Source organism: Lagenorhynchus albirostris, chromosome 11, assembly GCF_949774975.1.
Source record: "Lagenorhynchus albirostris chromosome 11, mLagAlb1.1, whole genome shotgun sequence".
Classification (NCBI taxonomy): domain Eukaryota; kingdom Metazoa; phylum Chordata; class Mammalia; order Artiodactyla; family Delphinidae; genus Lagenorhynchus; species Lagenorhynchus albirostris.
In genome coordinates, this window is record NC_083105.1 from 72,573,869 (window position 1) to 72,600,596 (window position 26,728).

At 35.4% G+C, this 26,728-nt stretch overlaps 1 protein-coding gene and 1 pseudogene across 1 annotated transcript in view; one reads left to right on the forward strand and one right to left on the reverse strand.

Annotated features, from left to right (window-relative positions):
• Nucleotides 1-26,728, reverse strand: part of REDIC1 (regulator of DNA class I crossover intermediates 1) — a 72,949-nt gene that overhangs the window by 18,571 nt on the left and 27,650 nt on the right. Inside the window, 3 exon segments of the mRNA XM_060166231.1 lie at nt 20,665-20,725; nt 22,136-22,205; nt 22,493-23,001. Of these exon segments, the coding sequence (XP_060022214.1) occupies nt 20,665-20,725; nt 22,136-22,205; nt 22,493-23,001 (640 nt within the window).
• Nucleotides 12,980-13,490, forward strand: LOC132529317 (large ribosomal subunit protein eL20-like; annotated as a pseudogene).

Here is a 26,728-nt window from a genome sequence, read left to right on the forward strand (position 1 = left end):
CCTCAGAAAAAGACCTTAATGAAATGGAGATAAGCAATTTAGCTTATACCTTACAAAATAACAGTCATAAAACTGCTCGCTGAGGTCAGGAGATCAGCACATGAGCTAAGTGAGAATTTCAAAAAAGAAACAGAAAATATAAGAAAATACCTAACAGAAATCAGAGCTGAAGAATACAATAACTGAACCAAAAAATACAATAGAACGGTTCAACAGAAGACCAGATTAAGCTGAAGAAGTGATCAGAAGTTTCAAAATAAGGCAAAGGAATTCATCAAATCAGAGTAACAAAAAAGATAAAGGAAAGAAAAAGAGTGAAAATAGTGTAAGGGACTTATGGGACAATATCACGTGGACCAATATTCACATTATAGGGGTCCAAAAATGAAAAGAAGAAGAAAAAAGGGCAGAAAACTGGTTAGAAAAAATTATGGCCAATAAATCCCCTAACTTGGGGAAGGAAACATACCTCCAGATCCAAGAAGACAATAAAGTTCCAAATAAGATGAATCCAAATAGACTCTCACCAGGACACATTATAATTAACTTATCAAAAGTTAAAAACAAGGAGATAGTCTTAAAAGCAACAAGAGAAAAACAACTTGTTAAGTATAAGGGAACCCTCATAAGACTATCAGCAGGTTTTTCAGCATAAACTTTGCAGTCCAGAAAGGAGTGGCACAATATATTCAAATTGCAGGAAGAAAAAAAAACTACCAACCAACAATACTCTACCTGGCAAATTTGTTCTTCAGATTAGAAGAAGAGATAAAGAGTTTTCCAAAAAGGCAAAAACTAAAGGAGTTTTTCACCACTAGACTGGCCTTAAAAGAAATGTTAAAAGAACTTCTTTAAGACAAAACAAAATAACAGTAATTAGCAACAGGAAAATATGTGAAGGTATAAATCTCACTGGTAAAGGTAAATATGTAAAATTTAGAATAATCTAATGTTGTAAGGGTGGTTAATCACTTATAAAACTAGTGTGAAAGTTAAAGGACAAAAGTAGTAAAAATAACAACTACAGTAACTTGTTAATAGATACACAAGGTAAGAAGAAGTAAGATGTGACATCAAAAACAAAATGGGGGAGGGAAATAAAAATGTAGAGCTTTTATCTTGGGCTCAAGATGGTGAAGTAGAAGAATGTGGACTCATCCTTTCTTATGGAAACACCAAAATCACAACTAATTGCTGAACAACCATGGACAGAAAAATGCTAGAACCTACCAAAAAAGATACCCTACAGCCTAGGACAAAGAAGAAGCCACAATGAGATGTTAGGAGGGGCACAATCATGATAAGATCAAACACCATGCCAGCCAGGTGGGTGACCCATGGACTGTAAAGCAATTGTGCCACAGAGGCCCTCTTGCAGGAGTGAAAGTCCTGAGCTCCATGTCCATCTTCCCAGCCTGGGGGTCCAGCAATGGGAGGAGGAGCCCCCAGGGAATCTGGCTTTGAAAGCCTGTGGGGTTTGATCACAGAAAATCCATGGGACTGGAGGAAACAGAGACTCCACTCTTGAAGGGGGAACAGAAGGTTCTGTGTGGAACAGAACCCAGGGGAAAAAAAGCAGTGACCTCATAAAAGACAGGGCCAGACCTACCTGCTAATATTGGAGGGTATCCTGCAGAGGTGGGGAGTGGCTGTGGCTCACTGTGGGGACAAAGACACTGGCAGTGGCAGTTCTGGGGAGTAATCATTTAGTGTAAGCCCTCCCAGAGGCTGCCATCAGCCCCACCCAAAAGTTTTGGGTGCCCCAGGCCAAACAACAAACAGGGCAGGAACACAGCCCCACCCATCAGCAGACAGGCTGCTTAAAGTTTTCTTGAGCATGGCCCTGCCCACCAGAGGGGCAATACCAAGCTCCACTCACCAGTGGAGTCCCTTTATCAGGAAACCTGCACAACCTCTTACACACCCTTAACCACCAGAGGACAGACAGAAGCAAGAACTACAATCCTGCAGCCTGTGGAACAGAAATCATGATCACAGAAAGTTAGACAAAATGAGAAGGCAGAGGAATACCTCCCAGATGAAGGAACAAGATAAAACCCCAGAAGAACAACTAAGAGAAGTGGAGATAGGCAATCTGCTGGAAAAAGAATTCAGAATACTGATAGTGAAGATGATCCAAGATGCTGGAAAAAGAATGGAGGCAAGGATTGAGAAGGTTCAAGAAATGTTTAACAAAGACTTGGAAGAATTAAAAACAAACAAACAGAGATGAACAATAACTGAAGTGAAAAATAGACTAGAAGGAATCAATAGCAGAATAACTGAGGCAGAAGAATGAATAAGTGACTTGGAAGACAGAATGGTGGAAATCACTGCTGCAGAACAGAATAAAGAAAAAAGAATGAGAAGAAATGAAGACTGCCAAAGAGATCTCTGGGACAACATTAAATGCACCAACATTTGCATTACAGGGGTCCCAGAAGGAGAAGAGAGAGAGAAAGGACCCGAGAAAATATTTGAAGAGATTATAGTCGAAAACTTCATTAACGTGGGAAAGGAAATAGCCACCCAAGTCCAGGAAGCACAGAGAGTCCTGGGCAGGATAAACCCAAGGAGAAACACGCTGAGACACGCAGTAATCAAATTGACAAAAATTAAAGATAAAGAAAAAATACTAAAAGCAACAAGGGAAAAGCAACACATAGAAGGGAACTCCCATAAGGTTAACAGCTGATTTCTCAGCAGAAATTCTGCAGGTGAGAAGGGAGTGGCACAATATATTAAAGTGATGAAAGGGAAAAACCTACAACCAAGAATACTCTACTGAGCAAGGCTTTAATTCAGATTCAATGGAGAAATCAAAAGCTTTACGGAGAAGCAAAAGCTAAGAGAATTCAGCACCACCAGACGAGCTTTGCAACAAATGCTAAAGGAACTTCTCTAAGCAGAAAAGAAAAAGCCACAACTAAAAATGGGAAAATTACTAATGGAAAAGCTCACTGGTAAAGGCAAACAAACAGTAAATGTAGGAAATCATCCGTACAAAATATGGTATCAAAACCAGCAATTGTGAGAAGAGGAGAGCACAAATGCAGGATATTGGAAAGGCATTTGAAATGAAAAGACAAGCAACTTAAAACAATCTTGCTTATATATAGACTGATATATCAAAACCCCATGGTAACTGCAAACTGAAAATCTACAATAGATACACACATAAAGCAGAATAAGCAATGCAAACACAACACTAAAGTTAGCCATCAAATCACAAGAGAAGAGAATGAAAGAGGAAGGGAAGAAAAAAGACCAATAAAAACAAACACAAAACAATTAACAAAATGGCAATAAATACATATATATCAATAATTACTTTAAATGTAAACAGATTAATTGCTCCATCCAAAAGACAGAGACTGGCTGAACAGATATGAAAACAAGACCCATATATCTTCTGTCTACAAGAGACCCAATTCAGATCTAGGGACACATACAGACTGAAAATTAGGGGATGGAAAAAGTGTTCCATGCAAATGAAAATCGAAAGAAAGCTGGAGTCACAATACTCATATCAGAAAAAATACACTTTAAAATAAAGACTTTACAAGAGACAAAGAAAGACATTACATAATGATCAAGGGAACAATCCAAGAAGAAGATATAACAATCGTAAATATATATGCACCCAAATAAGAGCACCTCAATATATAAGACAAATATTAACAGCCATAAAGGGAGAAATCGACAGGAACACAATATTAGTGGGGGACTTTAACACCCCAATTTCATCAGTGGACAGATCATTCAGACAGAAAATCAATAAGGAAACACAGGCCTTAAATGACACATTAGACCAAGTGGACTTAAATGATATTTACAGAGCATCCCATCCAAAAGCAGAAGAATACACATTCCTCTCAAGTGCACATGAAACATTCTCCAGAACTGATCACTGGGCCACAAAGTGAGCCTCAGGAAATTTAAGAAAATTGAAATCATATCAAGCATCTTTTCTGACCACAGCACTATGAGATTAGAAATCAACTAAAAGAAAAAAACTGTAAAAAAACACAAACACATAGAGGCTAAACAATATCCTACTAAACAACCAATGGAAAGAGGAAATCAGAAAAATACCTAGAGGCAGTTTAAAGGGTCTGGAGGAAAAAGAAGTTTGGCGGTCACAGAGAGGGGGTCTGGGAAGCGCCTGGCAAGTGGTTCTCCAGATTAAAGAACTTGACTGAAGTTAAGGAACTTCTGGACAGAGAGGCTTAAAATTTGGATGCATATCATTCCTCTAAAAGGATCTTGGTTCACTAGTCAGGGGTTGGGCTGAAGCTCCTGTGATGGGAGCTCTGAGTCCAAACCACTGGACTAACAGAGAACCTCAGACCCCAGGGAATATTCATTGGAGTGAGGTCTCCCAGAGGTCCTCATCTCTGCACCAAGACTTAGCTCTACTCAACAGCCTACACACTCCACTGTTGGAAGCCTCAGGCCAAACAACCACTAAGATAGGAACACAATCCCACCCATAAAGAAAAAAAAAATGAGATGGCAAAAAAATATGTCACAGATGAAGGAGCAAAGTAAAAACTTACAGGACCAATAAATGAAGAGAAAATAGGGAATCTACCTGAAAAATAATTCAAAGTAATGATAGTAAAGATGATCCAGAATCTCAGAAATAGAATGGAGGCACAGATTGAGAAAACACAAAAAATGTTTAACAAAGATCTAGAAGAACTAAAGAACAAACAAACAGAGATGAGCAACACAATAATTGAAATGAAAAATACACTGGAAGAAATGAATAACCAAGGCAGAAGAACAAATAAGTGAGCTGGAAGACAAAATGGTGGAAATAACTGCCGAGGAGCAGAATAACGAAAAAAGAATGAAAAGAATTGAAGACAATCTCAGAGACCTCTGGGGCAACACTAAACACACCAACATTTGAATTATAGGGGTCCCAGAAGAAGAAGAGAAAAACAAAGGGTCTGAGAAAATATTTGAAGAGCTTATGGTGGAAAACTTCCCTAATATGGGAAAGGAAATAGTCACCCAAGTCCAGGAAGCACAGAGGGTCCCATAAAGGATACACCCTAGGGCAAACACACTAAGACATATATTAATCAATCTAACAAAAATTAAATTCAAGGAAAAAAATATTAAAAGCAGCAAGGGAAAAACAAAAAATAACATACAAAGGAGTCCCCATAAGGTTATCACCTGATTTTTTAGCAGAAACTCTGCAGGCCAGAGGGAGTGGCAGGATATACTTAAAGTGATGAAAAAGAATAACCTACAACCAATATTAATCTACCCGGCAAGGATCTCATTCAGATTCAATGGAGAAGTCAAAAGCTTTTAGGACAAGAAAAAGCTAATAGAATTCAGCACCACCAAACCATTTAACCACAAATGTTAAAGAAACTTCTCTAGGTGGGAAACACAAGAGAAGAAAAAGACCCACAAAAACAAACCCAAAACAATTAAGAAAATGGTAATAGGAAAATACATATCAGTAATTACCTTGAATGTAAATGGATTAAATGTTCCAACCAAAAGATATAGACTGGCTGAATGGATACAAAAACAAGACCCATATATATACTGTCTTAACTTCAGAACGAGGGACACATACTGACTGAAAATGAAGGGATGGAAATAGATATTCCATGCAAATGGAAATCAAAAGAAAACTGGAGTAGCAATACTCATATCAGATAAAATAGACTTTAAAATAAAGAATGTTACAAGAGATAAGGAAGGACATTACCTAATGATCAAGAGATAAATCCAAGAAAAAGATATAACAATTATAAATGTTTATGTACCCAACAAAGGAGCACCACGATACAGAAGGCAAACGCTAACGACCATGAAAGGGGAAATCGACAGTAATACAATAATAGTAGGGGACTTTAACACCCCACTTACACCAATGGACAGATCATCCAAAGAGAAAATAAATACAGAAACACAAGGTTTAAATGACAAAATAAACCAGATAGGTTTAATTATTATTTATAGAACATTCCACCCAAAAGTGGTAGAATACACTTTCTTCCCAAGTGAAAACGGAACATTTCTTGGGTCACAAATCAAGCCTCAGAAAATTTAAGAAAATTGAAATTGTATCAAGCATCTTTTCTGACCACAATGCTATGAGACTGGAAATCAATTACAGGAAAAAGACTATAAAAAACACAAATACATGGAGGCTAAACAGTGCAGTATGAAATAACCAAGATATCACTGAAAAATCAAAGAAGAAATTAAAAAATACACAGAAACAAATGAAAATGAAAACATACCCCCTAAAACCTCTGAAATGCAGCAAAAGAAGTTCTGAGAGGGAAGTTTATAGCAATTCAATTTCACCTCAAGAAACAAGAAAAATCTCAAATAAACAATCTACCCTACACCTAAAGCAACTAGAGAAAGAAGAACAAAGAACACCCAAGACAGTATAAGGAAAGAAATCATAAAGATCAGAGCAGAAATAAATGAAACAGAAACGAAGAAAACATCAGCAAAGATGAATAAAACTAAAGCTGATTCTTTGAGAAGATAAACAAAATTGAACCCTTGGCCAGACTCATCAAGAGAAAAAGGGAGAGGTCGCAAATCAATAAAATTAGAAATGAAAAAGGAGAAATCACAACCAACACCACAAAACTACAAAGGATTATAAGAGACTACTACAAACAACTATATGCCAATAAAATGGACAGTCACAAAGAAATGGACAAATTCTTGGAAAGCTACAATTTTCCAAGACTGAACATGGAAGAATTAGAAAGTATAAACAGAAAGTATCACAAGTAATGAAATTTAAACTGTAATTAAAAATCTTCCAACAAACAGAAGTCCAGGACCAGATGGCTTCACAGGCGAATTCTATCAAACATTTAGAGAAAACGTAACACCTATCCTTCTCAAACTCTTCCAAAATATTGCAGAGGGAGGAACACCCCCAAATTCATTCTACAAAGCCACCATCACCCTGATACCAAAATCAGAAAAAGATATCACAGGGCTTCCCTGGTGGCGCAGTGGTTGAGAGTCTGCCTGCTAATGCAGGGGACACAGGTTTGTGCCCCAGTCCGAGAAGATCCCACATGCCACGGAGCAGCTAGGCCTGTGAGCCATGGCTGCTGAACCTGCATGTCCGGAGCCTGTGTTCCATAACGGGAGAGGCCACAACAGTGAGAGGCCCGTGTACCGCAAAAAAAAAAAAGATATCACACACAAAATATTATAGACCAGTATGACTGATGAACATAGATGCAAAAATCCTGAACAAAATACTAGCAAACAGAGTCCAACAACATATTAATAGGATCATACACCACATCAAGTGGGATTTATCCCAGAGATTCTTCAATATATGCAAAACAACAAGTTTGATACACCATATTAACAAATTAAAAAAAACCATATGATCATCTCAATAGATGCATAAAAATCTTTTGACAAAATTCAACACCAAGTTATGATAAAAACTCTCCAGAAAGTGGGCATAGACAGAACCTATCTCAACATAATACAGGCCATACATGACAAACCCACAGCAAACATCATACTCAATGGTAAACAACTGAAAGTGTTTCCACTAAGATCAGGAACAAGACAAGGATGTCCAATATCACCATTCTTATTCAACATAGTTTTGGAAGTCCTAGCCACGGCAATCAGAGAAGAAAAAGAAATTAAAGGAATATGAATTGGAAAAGAAGAAGTAAAACTTTCACTGTTTGCAGATGATAAAATACTATACATAGAAAATCCTAAAGATGCCACCAGAAAACTACTAGAACTAATCAATGAATTTGGTAAGGTTGCAGGATACAAAATAAATGCACAGAAATCTCTTGCTTTCCTATACACTAGCAATGAAAAATCAGAAAGAGAAATTAAGGGAACAATCCCACTTAACATTGCAACAAAAAGAATCAAATACCTAGGAATAAACCTACCTAAGGGAGACTTCCCTGGTGGTACAGTGGTTAAGAATCCACCTGCCAATGCAGGGGACATAGGTTCGAGCCCTGCTCCAGGAAGATCCTACATGCCGCAGAGCAACAAAGCCTGTGAGCCACAACTACTGACCCCATGTGCCACAACTACTGAAGCCTGTGCACCTATAGCCCATGCTCCACAACAAGAGAATCCACCATAATGAGAAGCCTGCACACCTCAACGAAGAGTAGCCCCCGCTCTCTGCAACTAGAGAAAGCCCACACACAGCAACGAAGACCCAATGCATCCAAAAATCAATCAATCAATCAATCAATGTATTAAAAAAAGAAAAACATAAAACCCTACATCAGGAGGTGAAAGACTTAGAAAACTATAAAAACTATACTCAGAAAACTATAAAACACTGATGAAAGAAATCAAAGATGACATAAACAGATGGAGAAATATACCATGTTCTTGGATTGGAAGACTCAATACTGTGAAAATGACTATACTACCCAAAGCAACCTACAGATTCAATGCAATCCCTATCAAATTATCAATGGCATTCTTCACAGAATTAGACCAAAAAATTTTACAATTCATGTGGAAACACAAAAGACCCTGAATATCCAAAGCAATCTTGAGAAAGAAAAACGAAGCTGGAGGAATTTGGCTCCCTGACTTCAAACTATATTACAAAGCTACAGTAATCAAGACAATATGGTACTGGCACAAAAACAGAAATATAGATCAATGGCAAAGGATAGAAAGACCAGAGATAAGCCCATGCACATATAGTGACCTAATTTATGACAAAGGAGGCAAGAACACACAATGGAGAAAAGACAGCCTCTTCAGTTAGTTGTGTTGGGAAAACTGGACAGCTACACGTAAAAGAACGAAATTAGAACACTCTCTAACACCATACACAGAAATAAACTCAAAACAGATAGAAGACCTAAATGTAAGACCAGACACTATAAAACTCTTAGAGGAAAGCATAGGAAAAACGCTCTTTGACATAAATCACAGCAAGATCTTTTTTGACCCACCTCCTAGGGCAATGAAAATAAAAATAAACAAATGGGACCTAATTAAACGTAAAAGCTTTTGCACAGCAAAGGAAACCATAAACAAGACAAAATGACAACCCTCAGAATGGGAGTAAATATTTGCAAATGAAACAACAAATGATTAATCTCCAAAATATACAAACAGCTCATGGAGCTCAATATCAAAAAACAAACAAGTCTCAAATTCTTTTTAAAGACTGAAATAATATCAAGCATGTTTTCCAACTACAATGGTATTAAACTACAAATCAATTACAAGAGGAAAATTGGAAAATTCAAACATGTGGAGATTAAACAAAATGCTCCTGAACAACCATGGGTTAAAGAAGAAATCAAAAGAGAAAAAAATATCTTGAGACAAATGAAAATGGAAATAACAACATAACAAGGCCTAAGGGATGTAGCAAAAACAGTTCTAAAAGGGAAATTCATGGTGATAAATGCCTACATCAATAAACAAAAGATCTCAAATAAGCAAAGTAACTTTACACCCCAAGGAACTAGAATTAGAATGAACTGAGCCTACACATAGTAGATGAAATAACAAATTTCAGAGCAGAAATAAATAAAATAGAAAATAAAAAGATAATAGAAAAGATAAATAAAACTAAGAACTGCTTTCTTGAAAAGATAAAACAAAATTAACAAACTTATTTAGACACAACAACAACAAAAAAAGAGAGGACTCAAATAATAAAATCATAAATGAAAGAGGAGACACTACAACTGATACCACAGAAATACAAGTGATCATAAGACAGTACTCTGAACACCAACAAAGTGGACAACCTAGAATTTATGGAAAATTCCTAGAAACTACAACCTACAAGACTAATCCATGAAGAAATAGAAAATATGAACAGACTGATAATTAGTAAGAAAAACAAATCAGTAATCAAATACTTCCCAACAAACAAGTCTAGGACCAATGACTTCACTGATGAATTCTACCAAATATTTAAAGAAAGTTAATATAAATCTTTCTCAAACTCTTCCAAAAAACAGAAGATGAGGAAACACTTCAAAACTCCTTTTATAAAACCAGCATTACCTTGATACAAAAACCAGACAAGAAAAGAAAATTACAGGCCAATAACCCTGATGAACATAGATTCAAAAATCCTCAACAAAATATTAACAAACTGAATTCAACAATACATTAAAAGAATCATACAGCATGATCAAGTAGGATTTATTCCAAGGATAAGGATGGTTCAATATAACACAAATCAGTCAATGAGATATACCATATTAACAAAATGAAGGGTAAAAAATCATATAATCATTGATATGAATGCAGAAAAAGCACTTGCAAAAATTCACATCCATCTATGTCTAAAAATTTGTAACAAAAGAGTATAAAGAGAATGTACCTCAACATAATAAAGACCATGTATGACAAGCTTACAGCTAATATCACATTCAATGATGAAAAGCTGAAAGTTTTTTCTCCAAGATCAGGAACAAGAGAAAGATGCCCACTCTCACCACTTTTATTCAACATAATATTGGTAATATTTGCTAGAGTCAATGGACAAGAAAAAGAAAAGAGAAAGAAAGAAAAAGCATTCTAAACTGAAAGGAACAATTAAAATTGTCTGTATCTGCTTATAACACAATATTATATATAGAAAACGCTAAAGATTCCACTGTTGCCAAAAAAACTGTACAATAAACTCGGGTAAAGGATACATAACCATATACAAAAATAAGTTGCATTTCTATACACTAATAATGAACTATCAGAATAAGAAATTAAGGAGACAATCTTATTTACAATTGTATCAAAAAGAATAAAATACCTAGAAATAAGTTTAACCAAAGAGGTGAAATACCTGTATGCTGAAAACTATAGGACATTAATAAAAGAAATTGAAGACACAAATAAATGGAAAGATAGTCCATGATAATGAACTGGAATAATTAATATTGTTAAAATGCCCATTCTAGTCAGAGTCATCTGCATATTCAATGCAATCCCTGTGAAAATTCCAATGATATTTTTCACAGAAATAGAAAAAAAAATCATAAAATTGGTATGGAACCACAACAAAACCCAAATGGCGAAGACAATATTGAGAAAAAAGAACAGAGCTGGAGGCATCATATTTCATAATCTCAAACAATATTAAAGATATAGTAATCAAAACAGTATGATGTTGACATAAAAACAGTATGATATTGACATAAAAACAGACACATAGACCAATGGAACAGAAAAGAAAGCCCAGAAATAAACCCATACATATTTGGTCAATCAGTTTATGACAAAGGAGCCAGGAATATACAATGGAGAAAGGACAGTCCTTTCAATAAACGGTGCTGGGAAAACTGAACAGCTACACACAAAAGAATGAAAAATGGACCCCTATCTTATATCATACATAAAAGTTAACTCAAAATGGATTAAAGACTTGAATATAAGACCTGAAACCAAAAAACTACTAGAAAAATACACAAGTGGCAAAATCTTTGACAACCATCTTGGCAATGATTTTCTGAATTTGACACCAAAAGCAAAGGCAACTAAAGCAAATATAAACAAGTGGGACTACATCAAACTGAAAAGCTTTTCACAGAAGAGGAAGCCATCAAAAAATTGAAAAGCTAACCTACTGAATGGAAGAAAATACTTGTAAATCATATATCTGATATATATACATCATATATCTGAAAATATTTGTAAATCATATATCTGATAAGCCAAAATATATAAATAACTCATATAACTCAGAGTGAAAAAACAACAATCCCGCTAAAAAATGGGCAGACAACCTGAACAGACATTTTTCCAAAGAAGATCTACAGGCAGCCAACAGGTACAGAAAAAGATGCTTAACAAAATGAATCATCAAGGAAATTCAAATCAAAACCACATCTGTGAGAATAGCTAGCATCAAAAATATAAGCAAAAACAAGCCTTGGCAAGGATGTGGAGAAAAGGGAACCCAGGTGCACTATTGGTGGCAATGTAAATTGTTCAGCTGCTACCGAAAAACAGAATGGGGTTTCCTCAAAAAAATTAAAAATAGGGTAAATCCTGAGTTCTCATCACAAGGAATTTTTTTCTATTTCTTTAATTTTGTATCTGTATGAGATGACGGATGTTCACTGTACTTATTGTGCTAATAATTTCATGACGCATGTAAGTCAAATCATTATGATGTATACCTTAAACTCATACATGCTGTATGTCAATTATATCTCAATAAAACTGGAAGAAAAAGTTAAAAATAGAACTACCATATGATTGAGCAATTCCACTTCTGGTATTTTTCCGAGGAAAAGAAGACACTAACTCAAAAATATTATCCTCACCACCATGTCCACTGAATCATTATTTACAATAGCCAAGACATGGAAACAACCTACGTGTCCATCAATGGATGAATAAAGAAGATGTGGTATATATATCTATATATACAAACACAATGGAATACTATTCAGCCATAAAAAGTAAGGAAATCCTGCCAACTGCAACAACATGGATGGACCTTGAGGGCACCATGCTAAGTGAAATACGTCAGGCAGAGAAAGAAAAATACCATATGATCTCACTTATACATGTAATCTGAAAAAAAATCATAAATAAAATAGATTAGTGGTTCCTAGAGTCGGGGGGTGGGGTATGGGCAAAATTAGCGAATGTGGTAAAAATGTAGAAACTTACGATTATAAAATAAATAAGTCCTGGTGATGTAACGTACAGGATGGCGACTATAGTTAATAATACTGTATTTTATATTTGAAAGTTTCTAGAGAGTATATCTTAAAATTTCTCATCCAAAGAAAAAGAATTTGTAACTGTGTGGTGATCCATGTTAACTAGACTTATTGTGGCGATCTTTTCACAGTGGGTACACATATCAAATCACTATGTAGTACACTTTAAATAACTGTTATATTCAGTTATACCTCCATAAAAATAATAAAGTAGTTTCCTTTTTGAGGGTGGCAGCAAGCACGTATAGAACACCATGAAGGCCTCGGGCACACTTCCAGAATACAAGGTGGTGGGGCACTGCCTGCTGACCCCCAAATGCGGCATGTCTCCCCTCTACTGCATGTGCATCTTTGCACCTAATCATGTTGCCAAGTCCTGTTTCTGGTACTTTGTGTCTCAGCTGAAGAAGATGAGAGTATTCAGGGGAAATTGTCTACTGCAGACAGGTGTTGGAGAAATCTCCCCTGCGGGTGAAGAACTTTGGCTTCTGGTTGCGCTATGACTTCCGCAGCACTGAGAGTACCGGGACCTGACCACAGCCAGTGCGGTCACCCAGTGCTACCAAGACATGGGCACCTGGCACCGCGCCTGGGCCCACTCGATCCAGATCACAAAAACAGAAGAGATTGCAGCCAGCAAGTGCTGTCGACCAGCAGTCAAGCAGTTCCACGACTCCAAGATCAAGTTCCCACTGCCCTACAGGGTTCTCTGTTGCCAGCACAAGCCACACCTCACCACTAAGAGGCCCAACACCTTCTTTTAGACGCAGGCCCTCCCTGTCCCCAGGTCTGCCCAAATAAAACTCATTGGGAAAACCAGAAAAAAAATTATTATATCCTCCAAGATGTTCTTCTTTCCTATTCCATTCCACATCCAACAAAAGGATCTTGGAACACCCCTAATTACCCATACCCTACTATCTGCCATCCAAGAGGAGTTTTTGTTTGGTTTGATTTTTGGGTTTGGTTTGCTTGTTTGCTATCTCTTCATTAATTCTGCCTCAGTAGGAATTACCTGTCCCAAAGTTTCCCAACCAGTAGGCAGGTATAGCTCAGCTCCTCTACTGCTCCAATCCTTTTCTTCCTCTCTTATTGTGACTCCTGCCTTGGTCTCTCTTGTAAAATTTAAGATTTTAGCCAGGGTTCCACTATGCCTTTAGCCCTGTCTAGGCATCACAAATTAAAAGCTGATGGCTGCTCTACCTAAAGAACTCATAGCACCTGATACCCTTCAGGTTCTACCAGTGAGCTTATTTTCTTTTCTGACTTGCTCTAGACACATTCAAGCTGCCATAGATGTAGAGATTGTTTTTTAAGGATTCTAACCTGCTCATGATTCGTTCTTTAAGAGGATATATCTATATTATTCTTATTTAGAAAATATGAGTTATTTAAAGGAGTAACAGGATAGCATCTAATATTACTGACCACATTCCCTTCCTTAAAAATCTCTCCCATTTTTCTTTCCTATGACACCTTTCTTTGAGTACTCCCAAATCTCTCTAGCAGCTCATTCTCTCTCTCTTTTTTGATGGTAAACAATATTTATTTTCACTGATTATCAAACAGAAGGAAAATTAATACATAATTCAGTTTTATTCCGATTTTATTTACTGTATTAATTACTGAAATCTAACAGAATCTTGGAAAGCAGTTTTTAATGGAAATATAGTTGATTTACAATATTATTTAGATTAGGTGTATAGCATAGTAATTCAGTATTTTTGCAGATTATACTCCATTATAAGTTATTACAAGATAATTGTGCTAATTACCAGTGCTATACAATACATCCTTGTTGCTTATCTATTTTATACTTAGTCGTTTGTATCTATTAACCCCACACCCCTAATTTGTTCCTCCCTGCTTTCCTATCCCCACTGGTAACCACAAGTTTGTTTGCTATATCTGTGAGTCTATTTCTGTTTTGCATATGCATTCATATGTATTATGTTTTAGATTCTACACATAAATGATATCATACACTATTTTTCTTTCTCTGCCTGACTTATTTCAGAAAGCATAATATCTTCTAGGACCATAGGGTCATCAACATTGCTGCAAATGGCTAAGTAATGTTCCATTTTGTGTGTGTGTGTGTGTGTGTGTGTGTGTGTGTGTGTTTATCTCCCACATCTTCTTTATACATTACTTTGTTGATGGGCACTAGGGTTGCTTCCATGTCTTGGCTAGTATAAATAGTGCTGCTATAAATTTTGGGGCACATGTAACTGCAAATTAGTGTTTTCTTTTTCTCCTGATATATATACTAAAGTGGGATTGCTGGATCATATGTTAACTCTATTCTTAGTTTTTTAAAGAACTTCCATACTGTTTTCCATAGTGGCTGCACCAATTTACAGTCTCACCAACAGTGTACAAGTGTCCCCTTTTCTCCACATCCTCTCTAACATTTGTTATTTGTAGACTTTTTGATGATAGCCATTCTGACAGTTGTGAGGTGATATCTCATTGCTGTTTTGATTTGCATTTCTCTAATAATTAGTGATGTTGAGCATCTTTTCATGGGCCTGTTGGCCATCTGTATGTCTTCTTTGAAGAAAAAGTCTGTTCAGGTCTTTGATCATTTTTTGATTGGTTATTTGGTTTTTTTGATATTGAGTTGTATGAGCTGTTTATGTATTTTTTGATATTAATCCCTTGTTGATTGCATCATTTCTAAAAATTTTCTCCCATTCTGCTGGTTGGCTTTTCATTTTGCCGATGGTTTTATTCGCTGTGGAAAAGCTTTTAAATTTAATTAGGTCCCATTTATTTATTGTTGATTTTATTTCTTTTGCCTTAGGAGACAAACCCCCCAAAATATTGCTACAATTTATGTCAAAGGGTATTCTGCCTATGTTCTCTTCTAGGAGTTTTATTGTTTCATGTCTTATATTTAGGTCTTAAACCATTTTGAGTTTATTTTTGAATATGGTGTGAGGAAATGTTCTAATCTCATTATTTTATGTGTAGCTGTCTAGTTTGGCCAGCACCACTTGTTGAAGAGATTTTCTTTTCTCCATTGTATATTCTTGCCTCTTCTGTTATAGATTAATTTACCACAGTTCTGTGGGTTTCTTTCTGGGCTCTCTATTCTGTTCCATTTATCTATGTGTCTGTTTCTGTGCCAGTACCATGCTGTTTTGAATACTTCAGTTTTGTTGTATTCTCTGAAGTCTGAGAGGGTAATTCCTCTGGCTTTGTTCTTTTTCTCGAGTGCTTTGGCAACTCAGGGTCTTCTGTGGTTCCATATAAATTTTAGGATTATTTGGTCTAGTCCTGTGAAAAATGTCATGAGTGTTTGATAGGGATTACATGAAATCTATAGATTGCTTTGGGTGGTATGGCCATTTTAACAATATTAATTCTTCAAAGCCACAAATGTGATACCTTTCCATTTCTTTGTATCATGTTCAATTTCCTTCATCAATGTTTTATAGTTTTCAGAGTATAGGTTTCTCATCTTCTTAAGTTTATTCCTAGGTATTTTCTTCTTTTTGGTGTGATTTTTAAATGGGACTTTTAAAAACTTTCTCTTGTATCCTGCTACCTTGCTGCATTCATTTATTAGTTCTAGTAGTTTTTGTGTGAGACTTTAGGGTTCTCTATATAAAGTATCATGTCATCTGCAACTAATGACCATTTTACCTCTTTCCTTCCAATTTGGATAACTTTCATTTCTTTTTCTTGTCTCATTTCTGTGGCTAGGGCTTCCAGTACTATGGTAAATCAAAGCAGCGAGAGTGAACATCCCTATCTTGTTCCTGAATTTAGTGAGATGGCTTTCAATTTTTCACCATGGAGTATGACATTGGCCATAGGTTTGTCACAAATAGACTTTATTATGTTGAAATATTTTCCCTCTATACCCACTTTGATGAGAGTTTTTACCATGAATGGATGTTGAATTTTATCAAATGCTTTTTCTGCATATATTGAGATCATGTGATTTTTATCTTTCCTTTTGCTAATGTGATATACCACACTGGTTGATTTGCAAATGTTGAACCATCCTTTTGACCCTGGAATGAATCCAACTTGATTATGGTGTATGATCCTGTTTATATATTGTTGGATTTGGCTTGCTAATATTGTGTTGAGGATTCTGCCGTCTATATTCATCAAAAATATTTGGCCTGGGCTTCCCTGGTGGCGCAGTGGTTGAGAGTCCACCTGCCAATGCAGGGGACACGGGTTTGTGCCCCGGTCCGGGAAGATCCCACATGCTGCGGAGCGGCTAGGCCCATGATCCATGGCCGCTGAGCCTGTGCATCCAGAGCCTGTGCTCCGCAATGGGAGAGGCCACAACAGTGAGAGGCCCGTGTACCGCAAAAAAAAAAAAAAAAAAAATATATATATATATATACATATATATATGTATATATATATATATTTGGCCTGTAATTTTCTTTTTCGTACTGTCTTTGTCTGGTTTTGGCATCAGTGTAATGGTGGCCTTGTAGAATGAATTGGGGAGTGTTACCTACTCTTCCATTTTTTGGAATAGTTTGAGAAGGATAAGTATTAGTTCTTCTTCATATGTTTGGTAAAATTCCCCTGTGAAGCCATCTTGCCCTGGACTTTTATTTGTAGGGAATTTTTCAAGTTAAAGATTTTATTTCACTACTAGTGATTGGTCTGTTAAAGTTGTTTCTTCTGGACTCAGTCTTGGCAGGCTGTATGTTTCTAGAAATTTGTCCTTTCTTCGAGGTTGTCCAATTTGCTGGCATATAACGGTTCAGAGAATTCTCTTATAATTTCTTTATATCTCTGTGGTATCAGTTTTTATTTCTCCTGTTTCATTTCTTATTTTATTTGTCTTCTCTCTTTTCTTCTTGGTGAACCCAGCTAAATGTTTATCAATTTTGTTTATCTTTTCAGAAAAATAGCTCTTAGTTTAATTGATCTTTTCCATTGTTTTTTTTTGTTTGTTTTTTTTTTGCAGTACGCGGGCCTCTCACTGTTGTGGCCTCTCCCATTGCGGAGCACAGGCTCTGGACGCACAGGCTCAGCGGCCATGGGTCACGGGCCCAGCTGCTCCACGGCATGTGGGATCTTCCCAGACCAGGGCACGAACCCGTATCCCCTGCATCGGCAGGCGGACTCAACCACTGCACCACCAGGGAAGCCCTCCATTGTTTTTTATCTCTATTTCCTCTCTGATCTTTATTATTTCCTTCCTTCTGCTGACTTTGATCTCTGTTTTTCTTTTTCTAATTCTTTTAGGTGGTAGGCTGTTTGAGATTTTTCTTGTTTCCTGAGGAAGTCCTATATCGCTATAAACTTCCTTCTTAGAACTGACTTTGCAATATCCCATGTATTTTGAAAAGTTTTGTTTCCATTTTTATTTGTCTCAAGGTACTTTCTTATTTCCTTTCTGATTTCATTGTTGATCCATTTGCTTTTCAGTAGCATGTCATTTAGTCTTCACGTGTTTGTTCTTTTCCCATTTTTCTTTCTGTAGTTGATTTCTAGTTTCATACAGTTGTGTTCTGAAAAAAATGCTTGATGCAATTTCTATCCTCTTAAATTTGCTGAGGCTTGTTTTGTGGTCTAGTATGTGATCTATCCTGGAGAATGTTCTGTGTTCAATTGAAAGGAATGTGTATTCTGTTGTTTTTGGATGTACTGTCCCATAGATATCTACTAAGTTTAACTGGTCTAGTGTGTCCTTAAGACCACTCTTCCTTTATTGATTTTCTGTATGGATAATCTGTCCATTGATGTCAGTTAGGTGTTAAAGTCCCCTACTATTATTATATTATTGTCCCTTTCTTCCTTTAAGAGTTAGTATTTGATTTATATATTTAGGTGCTCCTGTTTTGGGTACAAATATGTTAACAAGTATAATATCCTCTTCTTGTTTGATCCCTTTATCATTATATAATACCCTTCTTTGTCTTTTGTTATATCGTTTGTTGTGAAGTCTCTTTTGTCTGATATGAGTATTGTTACTCCCACTTTCTTGTTGTTTCCATTTGCATGAAATATCATTTTCCATCCCCTCACTTTTATTCTGTATGTGTCTTTTGCCCTAAAGTCTCCTGTAAGCAGCATATTGAGGGTCTTGGTTTTTACCCAATCAGCCACCCTATGTATTTTGATTGAACACTGACATTTAAAGTAATTATTGATAGGTATGTACTTATGGCCACTTTATCACTTGTTTTCCAGTTGTTTCTGTAGTTTTTCTCTGTTCATTTTTTCTTTTTGTTTCTAGCATTGTGGTTTCATGAGGTTCTTTAGTAATTCCTTGGTTTCCTTGCTATTTGCTTTTTGTGTAGCTATTATAGGCTTTTGACTTGTGGTTTCCACGAGGATCACATATGTTGACCCATAATTATATCTACAGTAAGTCCCCTACAGATGAATGAGTTCTGTTCTGAGAGCACGTTCGTAAGTCCAATTTGTTTGTAAGTTCAACAACGTTAGCCTGGGTACCCAACTAACACAATCAGCTATATAGTACTGTACTGTAATAGGTTTATAATATTGTTCACACAAATAATACATAAAAAGCAAACAAACACAAAAGTAAAGAAAATATTTTTAAGCTTACAGTACAGTACCTTGAAAAGTACAGTAGTACAGTACAACAGCTGGCATACAGGGGCTGGCATTGAGTGAACAGGCAAGAATAATTACTGACTGGAGGAGGGAGAGGAGGTGGGAGATGGTAGAGCTGAAGGATCATCAGCAATGAGAGATGGAGGGCAAGCTGCAATTTTACACATGCCTGACATTGATGACGAAAGTTCTGGTTCCTTGCTGGATTCAATTCTATCTACCCTCTTGAACAAAAGACCCAGTGATTTCTGGCGGGTAGTAGCTCTTTTTTTCTCATCATAGATGACACAGTAGCACTGGATTGCATTCTGAACGGCTGCTGCAACTTTCATGTACTAAGTTCGGGTCCTCTGCCTCAAAAACTAACAGTGCCTCCTCAAATAAAGAAAATCCCCTTACCAAATTTCCTGCATTGTGAATCTCTTTGGTTCTTCAGTTACTACTTCTTCCTCTTTTCTCTCTTCAGCCTTTCTCTCGGCTTTCAATTCTATTGTTATCAATTGGTGCTTCTTAGCAGTACCTGCTACATCACCACTGCTTTTATACTTGCTTCCAGACAGCCTGGGCTTGAAATAAAGACACTGTACTACTATACTCTATACCGTACTGTAAAGTACACAAAAGCACAACCACTTTTAAAAGACACATACATGTAACAATGTATGCCAGACACATGAATTAATTTATGTGATTGGACATGTGAATGCATATTTGCATCTTTGAATGTTCTCAACTTTAAGGTTCATATGTAGGGGACTTACTGTACTTGTTTTAAACTGATAGTCATTTAATTTCAAACACATTTTAAAATATCTACATTTTTTTACTCCCTTCTCTTTTGTGGGTTTTTTATGCTATATTTTACATCTTTGTGCTTGTTCCTTAACTGTTTATTGTTCCGTGTCCTAGTATGTGACCTATCCTAGAGAATGTCCCATGCGCTCTTGAAAAGAATGTGTATTGTTTTTTGAATGACTGCATCATACACCCTTATTATGAGCAGGAATTACAACTTAGGTAACCAGTGTTTATATATGTTTTAAATATATAACTATTTTCACCTGTAACACAATTAAACCTAAAGAAATTTCATCTTGGAATAAATTTTATAGGACTTAGAGAAAGAACGTTAAATGCATCTATATTGGTTTGACTAAAATAAGGCACATTACAGTTTCTGAAATGTTAATTTTATTTCTCAATCTAAGCTATAATTTCCCCAGAGTAAAAAAATATATTAAAAAAAGTTACCCTAAAAAGAAAATTTTCAGAAAGAGCTAACCTTAAATCAAAGTAAATTTTAAATACTAAAATAAGACATGATAATACAACTTACTTAATTGGAAAGATAATGTAAGATGTACTTTACCTCACCAATTCCAAAGTCCCATGATTGCTTAGAACACAATTCTTCCAAAGGGATATTACCTCTAAGGGTTTTAAATAAGACAGTATTAGAGTGTGTTTTATTCCCTCTGAAAATTATTGTTCTAAATTATGATTCCCAAAGTTGGTTAAAGATCAGAATTATAAGAGAAGTTTTTTAAAAGATAAGGATTCATAAGCTCTATCTTAAGGAGCCTATTTATTTTGTGTAGGTCAAACTTGATATTTTGTATTTTAAAATCACCCCTTGGGCTTCCCTGGTGGTGCAGTGGTTAAGAATCCACCTGCCAATGCAGGGGACATGAGTTCAATCCCTGGTCTGGGAAGATCCCACATGCCACAGAGCAGCTAAACCCATGTGCCACAACTACTAAGCTTGTGCTTTAGAGCCCACAAGCCACAACTACTGAAGCCCTCATGCCTAGAGCCCATGCTCTGCAACAAGAGAAGCCACCACAATGAGAAGCCTGCGCACTGCAACAAAGAGAAGCCCCTGCTCACCGCAACTAGAGAAAGCCCACGTGCAGCAATGAAGACCCAATGCAGCCAAAAATAAATAATAAATAAATTTATTAGGAAAAAAAAACCCTCAAGTGATGAGGATCTTCACACAGGTTTGGAAGCCATGTTCTAAATCACTTTCATAAAATATGTTTTAAAATTCAAGTTTTAACATCCTGTTTTTCATTCATAAGTTTCTGAATATTTGGAGGTTTGACAACAAAGAACCTAAGTTGTTGATTTTATTAAATGTGGTGAATCTATTTTTTAATTAATTTGTTGTGCCAATGCCATAAAAATGGCATCTAATAATTCTTTGTATTACAGATATTTTACATATTTCCATAAGAAAGTACTTCCAAAATAAAAATCTATTCTAATTCATGATTTTCAATTACGAAGATTTGATTAAATCATAATTATTACTGAGAAAGTTAGGTATATTCTGAAACGACAAGTCTTCTTTAATTTCCTATAATGTCAGTCCCATACATTGTTGATATGCTTGTTTATGCCATTAACATTTGAATTCTATTACTCCCTTGTTCTGATTCTATATTAACCAAGCAACCTTCCCATGGCAAGCTGCCAAAAGGTAGAAAATATTCAGTACGAAAATTATGCCAGTAAGCATTCCTATATATGTCACCTATTTCTTATTGTAAATTAATAAATTGACATTCTGGTGGGTAAATAAATTTCCTGAACACATAAGTCAGTTTTCTCAAATCTAATTAACACTATGATTCAGATAAGATATTTTTGCACTGGTGAATATGAGGATCAAACTCTCAACTAGGGTGATATTACCAAGGTCTGACAATTGATTTTTGAGGCCAGTCTGCCCACCCTCAGACAGCATTATGCCTACCTCACTTTGTATCAGTTTAATCCTTAAACATGCATTATATTAGATCCCAATTTGCATTCCCCAAATTTACCTAAAAACTTACATATGGTTCACTGAATATTTCTGATTTTTTTTCTGGGATGTCTTCTCTTGGTAATCACTTTCAAATTTTCCTTTAAAAATAAAAGTATGTATTGAAATAAAACTTTAGCATAAACGATTTCTATTTTTTAATTTGAAGCTTATTAGCATGACCCATATAGAGGGATGCCACTGGTCCACAATGTCATATAATAGAATGTCATTCTATTTTTAATTTCATGTTCCCCCAAACACACACACACACACACACACACACACACACACACACACACACACACACACGGATATTCATTAAAACTGAAAACAAACAAACAAAAAGCCCCAATAGATTATTACACTTTCCATCTATAACACCAACCTTTTTTTTCAGAGCTGGCTGGGTAACAATCCTTCTCAAAAGATGTACTAAAATTATTTCTTTCATTATTGTTGTACTCTTTCTGACAATTCTTGTTTGGTCGACACTTTTCTGGAAAACTTGATTTATTAAAAGTAGAATTACTAGAAGTCAACTCTGGATCTGTAAAAATACTTCTAATGCATCTATCAGTGAAATGGTTTTTATCAGAACTAATGACTGCACTGTCATAATGACACTTGTCAAAGGTTTTCTTTATCTTCTGTTGATCTATGTTTAATAAGTTGATCATATTTTCACTAATAAAAGAGTCACAGTTATCTGATAGAAGGTTTGGGGTTGGCTGGTTCATATCTTCATTAGAAAACTTTTTTCTATTTTCTCCCCAAATATGTTGTAATGAATTTTTTTCAGTAATGAAATCTGACTGTCTTCTTTCATCCATGCTTCCACAATATTCACCTACAACTATAGCAGGTCTCCTAGTAAGGAAATTTCTATTTTCTGGACTTCAGGATAAATAAAAACATATTTATCAAGAAAAGCATAGAGCATTCTCATTTAGAAACATGTGAAGTTAAATCTTACAGAACATATTGAGTAGCTGCTAACATTTAAATGGACCATGTTTACATTTTTAAAATTTAAATAAATAATACTGCTTTGGGTGGAAATGTGTTAATAACCTCTTCTAATATCTTAGTGAGTATAAAAATAATCTACACTTAGTTTAGTACTGCAACATGAAAAACTAGTATGTGGTTCAATTTACTGTTTTATTAACAAACCAAAATATTTATTAACAAAAACAAAACATCTAGAGAATTACCTAGGCAAACACTGTACATAAATGCCACTCCATTTAACCAGAGAAAGACACTTTGAAGACTGTTCAGAGAAAATAATTACCCTTAGTATTAAAATGTCAAATAAAATTGTTATGAGAACATTAAATCAGATATTTCTCAACCTAACAAGGAACTCAAACTATCTCTGAAGTTCCCAAGGAAGAGCAATATAACTACAAATGCATACGTAAGTAATAAAGCCAAGAGATAAGATGGATTAGATGAAAATGTTAGACCAGATAGCTTGCAAATTCCCTTCTAATGTATAATTATTATAAATTATTATAAATCATAATTCTAAGTTATGTCCAACTTGTATTAAAGAATCAAAGTTATCATGGAAAGTAATTAGAAATCAAGGTATTATGAATTTTGTTGCCTTTGACTATCTACAAATTTACTTGGGGTTGGTTTTGTTCCAGAGATTGGAGGTACCAAAGAAATTTAGAAAAAACACAGACTGCTGAAACTCTGATTGAGTTCCAATTTTATTTATAATTAATTTATTAAATATTTAATGAGCAAGTACACCTACTCTGTTCTAGGCAGTGTGCCATGTGTTGGGGACAGAGAGATAAAATATTTCATTTTGGTATTAAGGAGACAGAGATGTTTTGTCCATGAATGCACACAGATCATGATCCTACATTATTTCTTAATATGGGTCTTATTGGTATTTTGGGCAGAAAAATGCTACTGTTATTACCAAAAGGCATAACCTATAGTATACAATAATATACACCATTAACAGCAGAGAAATTTCTATTACTCTAAATAAGAAAATAAATTTAAAAGCACTTAGTAAGTTAGAAAGCATACTACAAAATGTAAATCATCATTTTAGAAGGGTATCTTAAGCATTCAGACTCAGGATAATCACTAACTCAAAAGATGTGGGCAATACAGAAGTGTAGAGTGCACAGTCGTTGCTCACAAGAAATAGCCTAGAAGAGGCAAGAAAAAATTAGAAAGTGAAAAGTGCTATCCTACAGTAAATTGTCACTATAGTACATAGAAATTCTTTTGACTGAGAAAAATCAGGCAGGTGGCATTTGAGTTGGGGACCAAATGTTGGGAAGAATTGTTACTTGTACAAATGAGAGACATGATGCTAAAAATTTTAAAGTCTTATTAAGATAAATCCATCCAGTTTAACAATTTAATTTTTCCTACAGATAAATATAAAATTCATGAGAATTATGTACAAAAATAGGGATAAATTTATTATATAAATAAAGAGTATTCAACAGAAATTTAATGTATGCCTACTATGTGGTAAGGAGACAATACAGCTTATATTCTAGTGAACAAATATATTAAACAAATAAGATAATTAGCCATTAATAAGTACAATAAAAGAAATAAAGAATTAAACAAATAAAGATAATTATAGTGCCTTTACAAGTGCTACAAAATCACGTGATGGAATAACATGTTGGAGGTCATGTTTCAGATAGTTTGGTCAGGAAAGTCCCTAATAAGGAAGTGATAAATAAGCTAAAAGTACAGAATGATTAGACATGTGAAGAAAGGAGTAAGCACACCCTGGGGAATGGAATAATAACAAATGCAAGGTCTGCAGCATGTTTGGGAAATGAAAAGAGGAGGAATAAAGCTAGATTAGAATCAGTAAAAGAAAACTTATGACTTAAGGCTTAAAAGGTACAAAAGGGCCAAAAATCATGCAGAGCTTTATTTCTGAAAAGACCAATAAAAAAACACTGAAAGGGAAGAGATATGGGAACATATGTATATGTATAACTGATTCACTTTGTTATAAAGCAGAAACTAACACACCATTGTAAAGCAATTATACCCCAATAAAGATGTTAAAAAAAAAAAAAACACTGAAAGGTTCCAGTACAAAAGTAAAATCGACTGCCTTCTGCCTTGGAAAATATCAGTCTGATTGCTGGGTGCATATGAATTTCAGGTCTTCTGACTACCCAAATGAAGTAAAAAGAACCAGATTTATCCTCCCAACTGACCATATTAAAAAACTAGACAAAATACATGAGACAATAATTTTCAGACATGGGCCATCAGGTAGAACAGGATAATGATCCCTGAAAGAGAGAAAACAAATCAAATGAACCCTATAACTGCTCCTAGCTTACTACCTTGAGAGTGTATCCAAGCCACAGAATACTTGAATACTTGGAGGGGAAACCTAGTCAGAGCCCACAGATTACCCTTCTTGAGGAAATAGGGCTGGGGGTTCAGGGAGACTACAGAAAATAGAGTTCACGGGGCAGAGTACCATGAAGGAGTGTGTTTCAAAAAAAGGAAGCTCCAGAGATCTACAGAGAGTTCTCAAATCTGTAACCAAGTACTGACCAGCACACACATATGAAGCAATTAGTCAAGGCTGGGAAAAGAACCACCCAACATGAGAAGATGGAACAATTCCAGGAACTCACACAAAGATGGGAAAATTTTGTGTTCTCATCAACCAGAGTGGAAAACCTTGTAATTCAAAGGAAATTGGAGAGGACTCAGAAGAGTATAGCCTCAGCAGAGGGCAAATTAACCACAGACTGAAGGTGTATCTGGTCCTGCTTAACAAAGTTTAAAGCAACCCTCAATAAAATCATACTACTTCCAAGTAACTGAACTGTATCCCAGAACTAAGCTTAAGATGATCTATAGGATTACAAGATTTCCAGAAACCAAAAAGATAATTCACAATGTATAGAATCTAAACAAAATTCGCAAGAATGCAAAGAAGCAGAAAGTTACAATCTGTAATGAGGAGGAAAATCAGTTATTAGAAATAGACTAAGAAATGACACAAAATGATATAATTTATAGACAAAGACATTAAGAGAGTTATCCTATGTTCCCTATATTCAAAAAGCTAAAGGAAAGATTGAGCATATTGAATAGATACAAGGAAAATAAAGAGTTAAATCAAATTTCTAGAGATGAAAAATACACTGAATAAATTTACCAGTATTAGATACCAAAGAAGATACAATTAGTGAATTTGAAGATCTAACAATATATATAAAATGAAAGGAGAGGAAAAAAATGGAAAATGAATAGAGCATCAGCAAACTGTTACAAAACTGCAGTTGGACTACTTTACATATTATTTGGGATCCCAAAGAAGAGAGGAGTGGAATCAGAAAAAATATTTGAAAAATTAATGACTGAATTTTTTCCAAATTTTGTAAAAACAATAAGTCCACAGATCCAAGAAGCTCAACACATCCCAAACACTAGAAATAGGAAACAAACATCCTAATCTTAATGGAGAGAAATTCACAGTAGAAAATCTGTGGTAGAGAATCCATCATGAAAAATCTTAAAAACAGAGAAAATTGTATATTATATATACACAGATATTAAGATAAGAATGACAGCAAACTTCTAGTTGGAAACAATG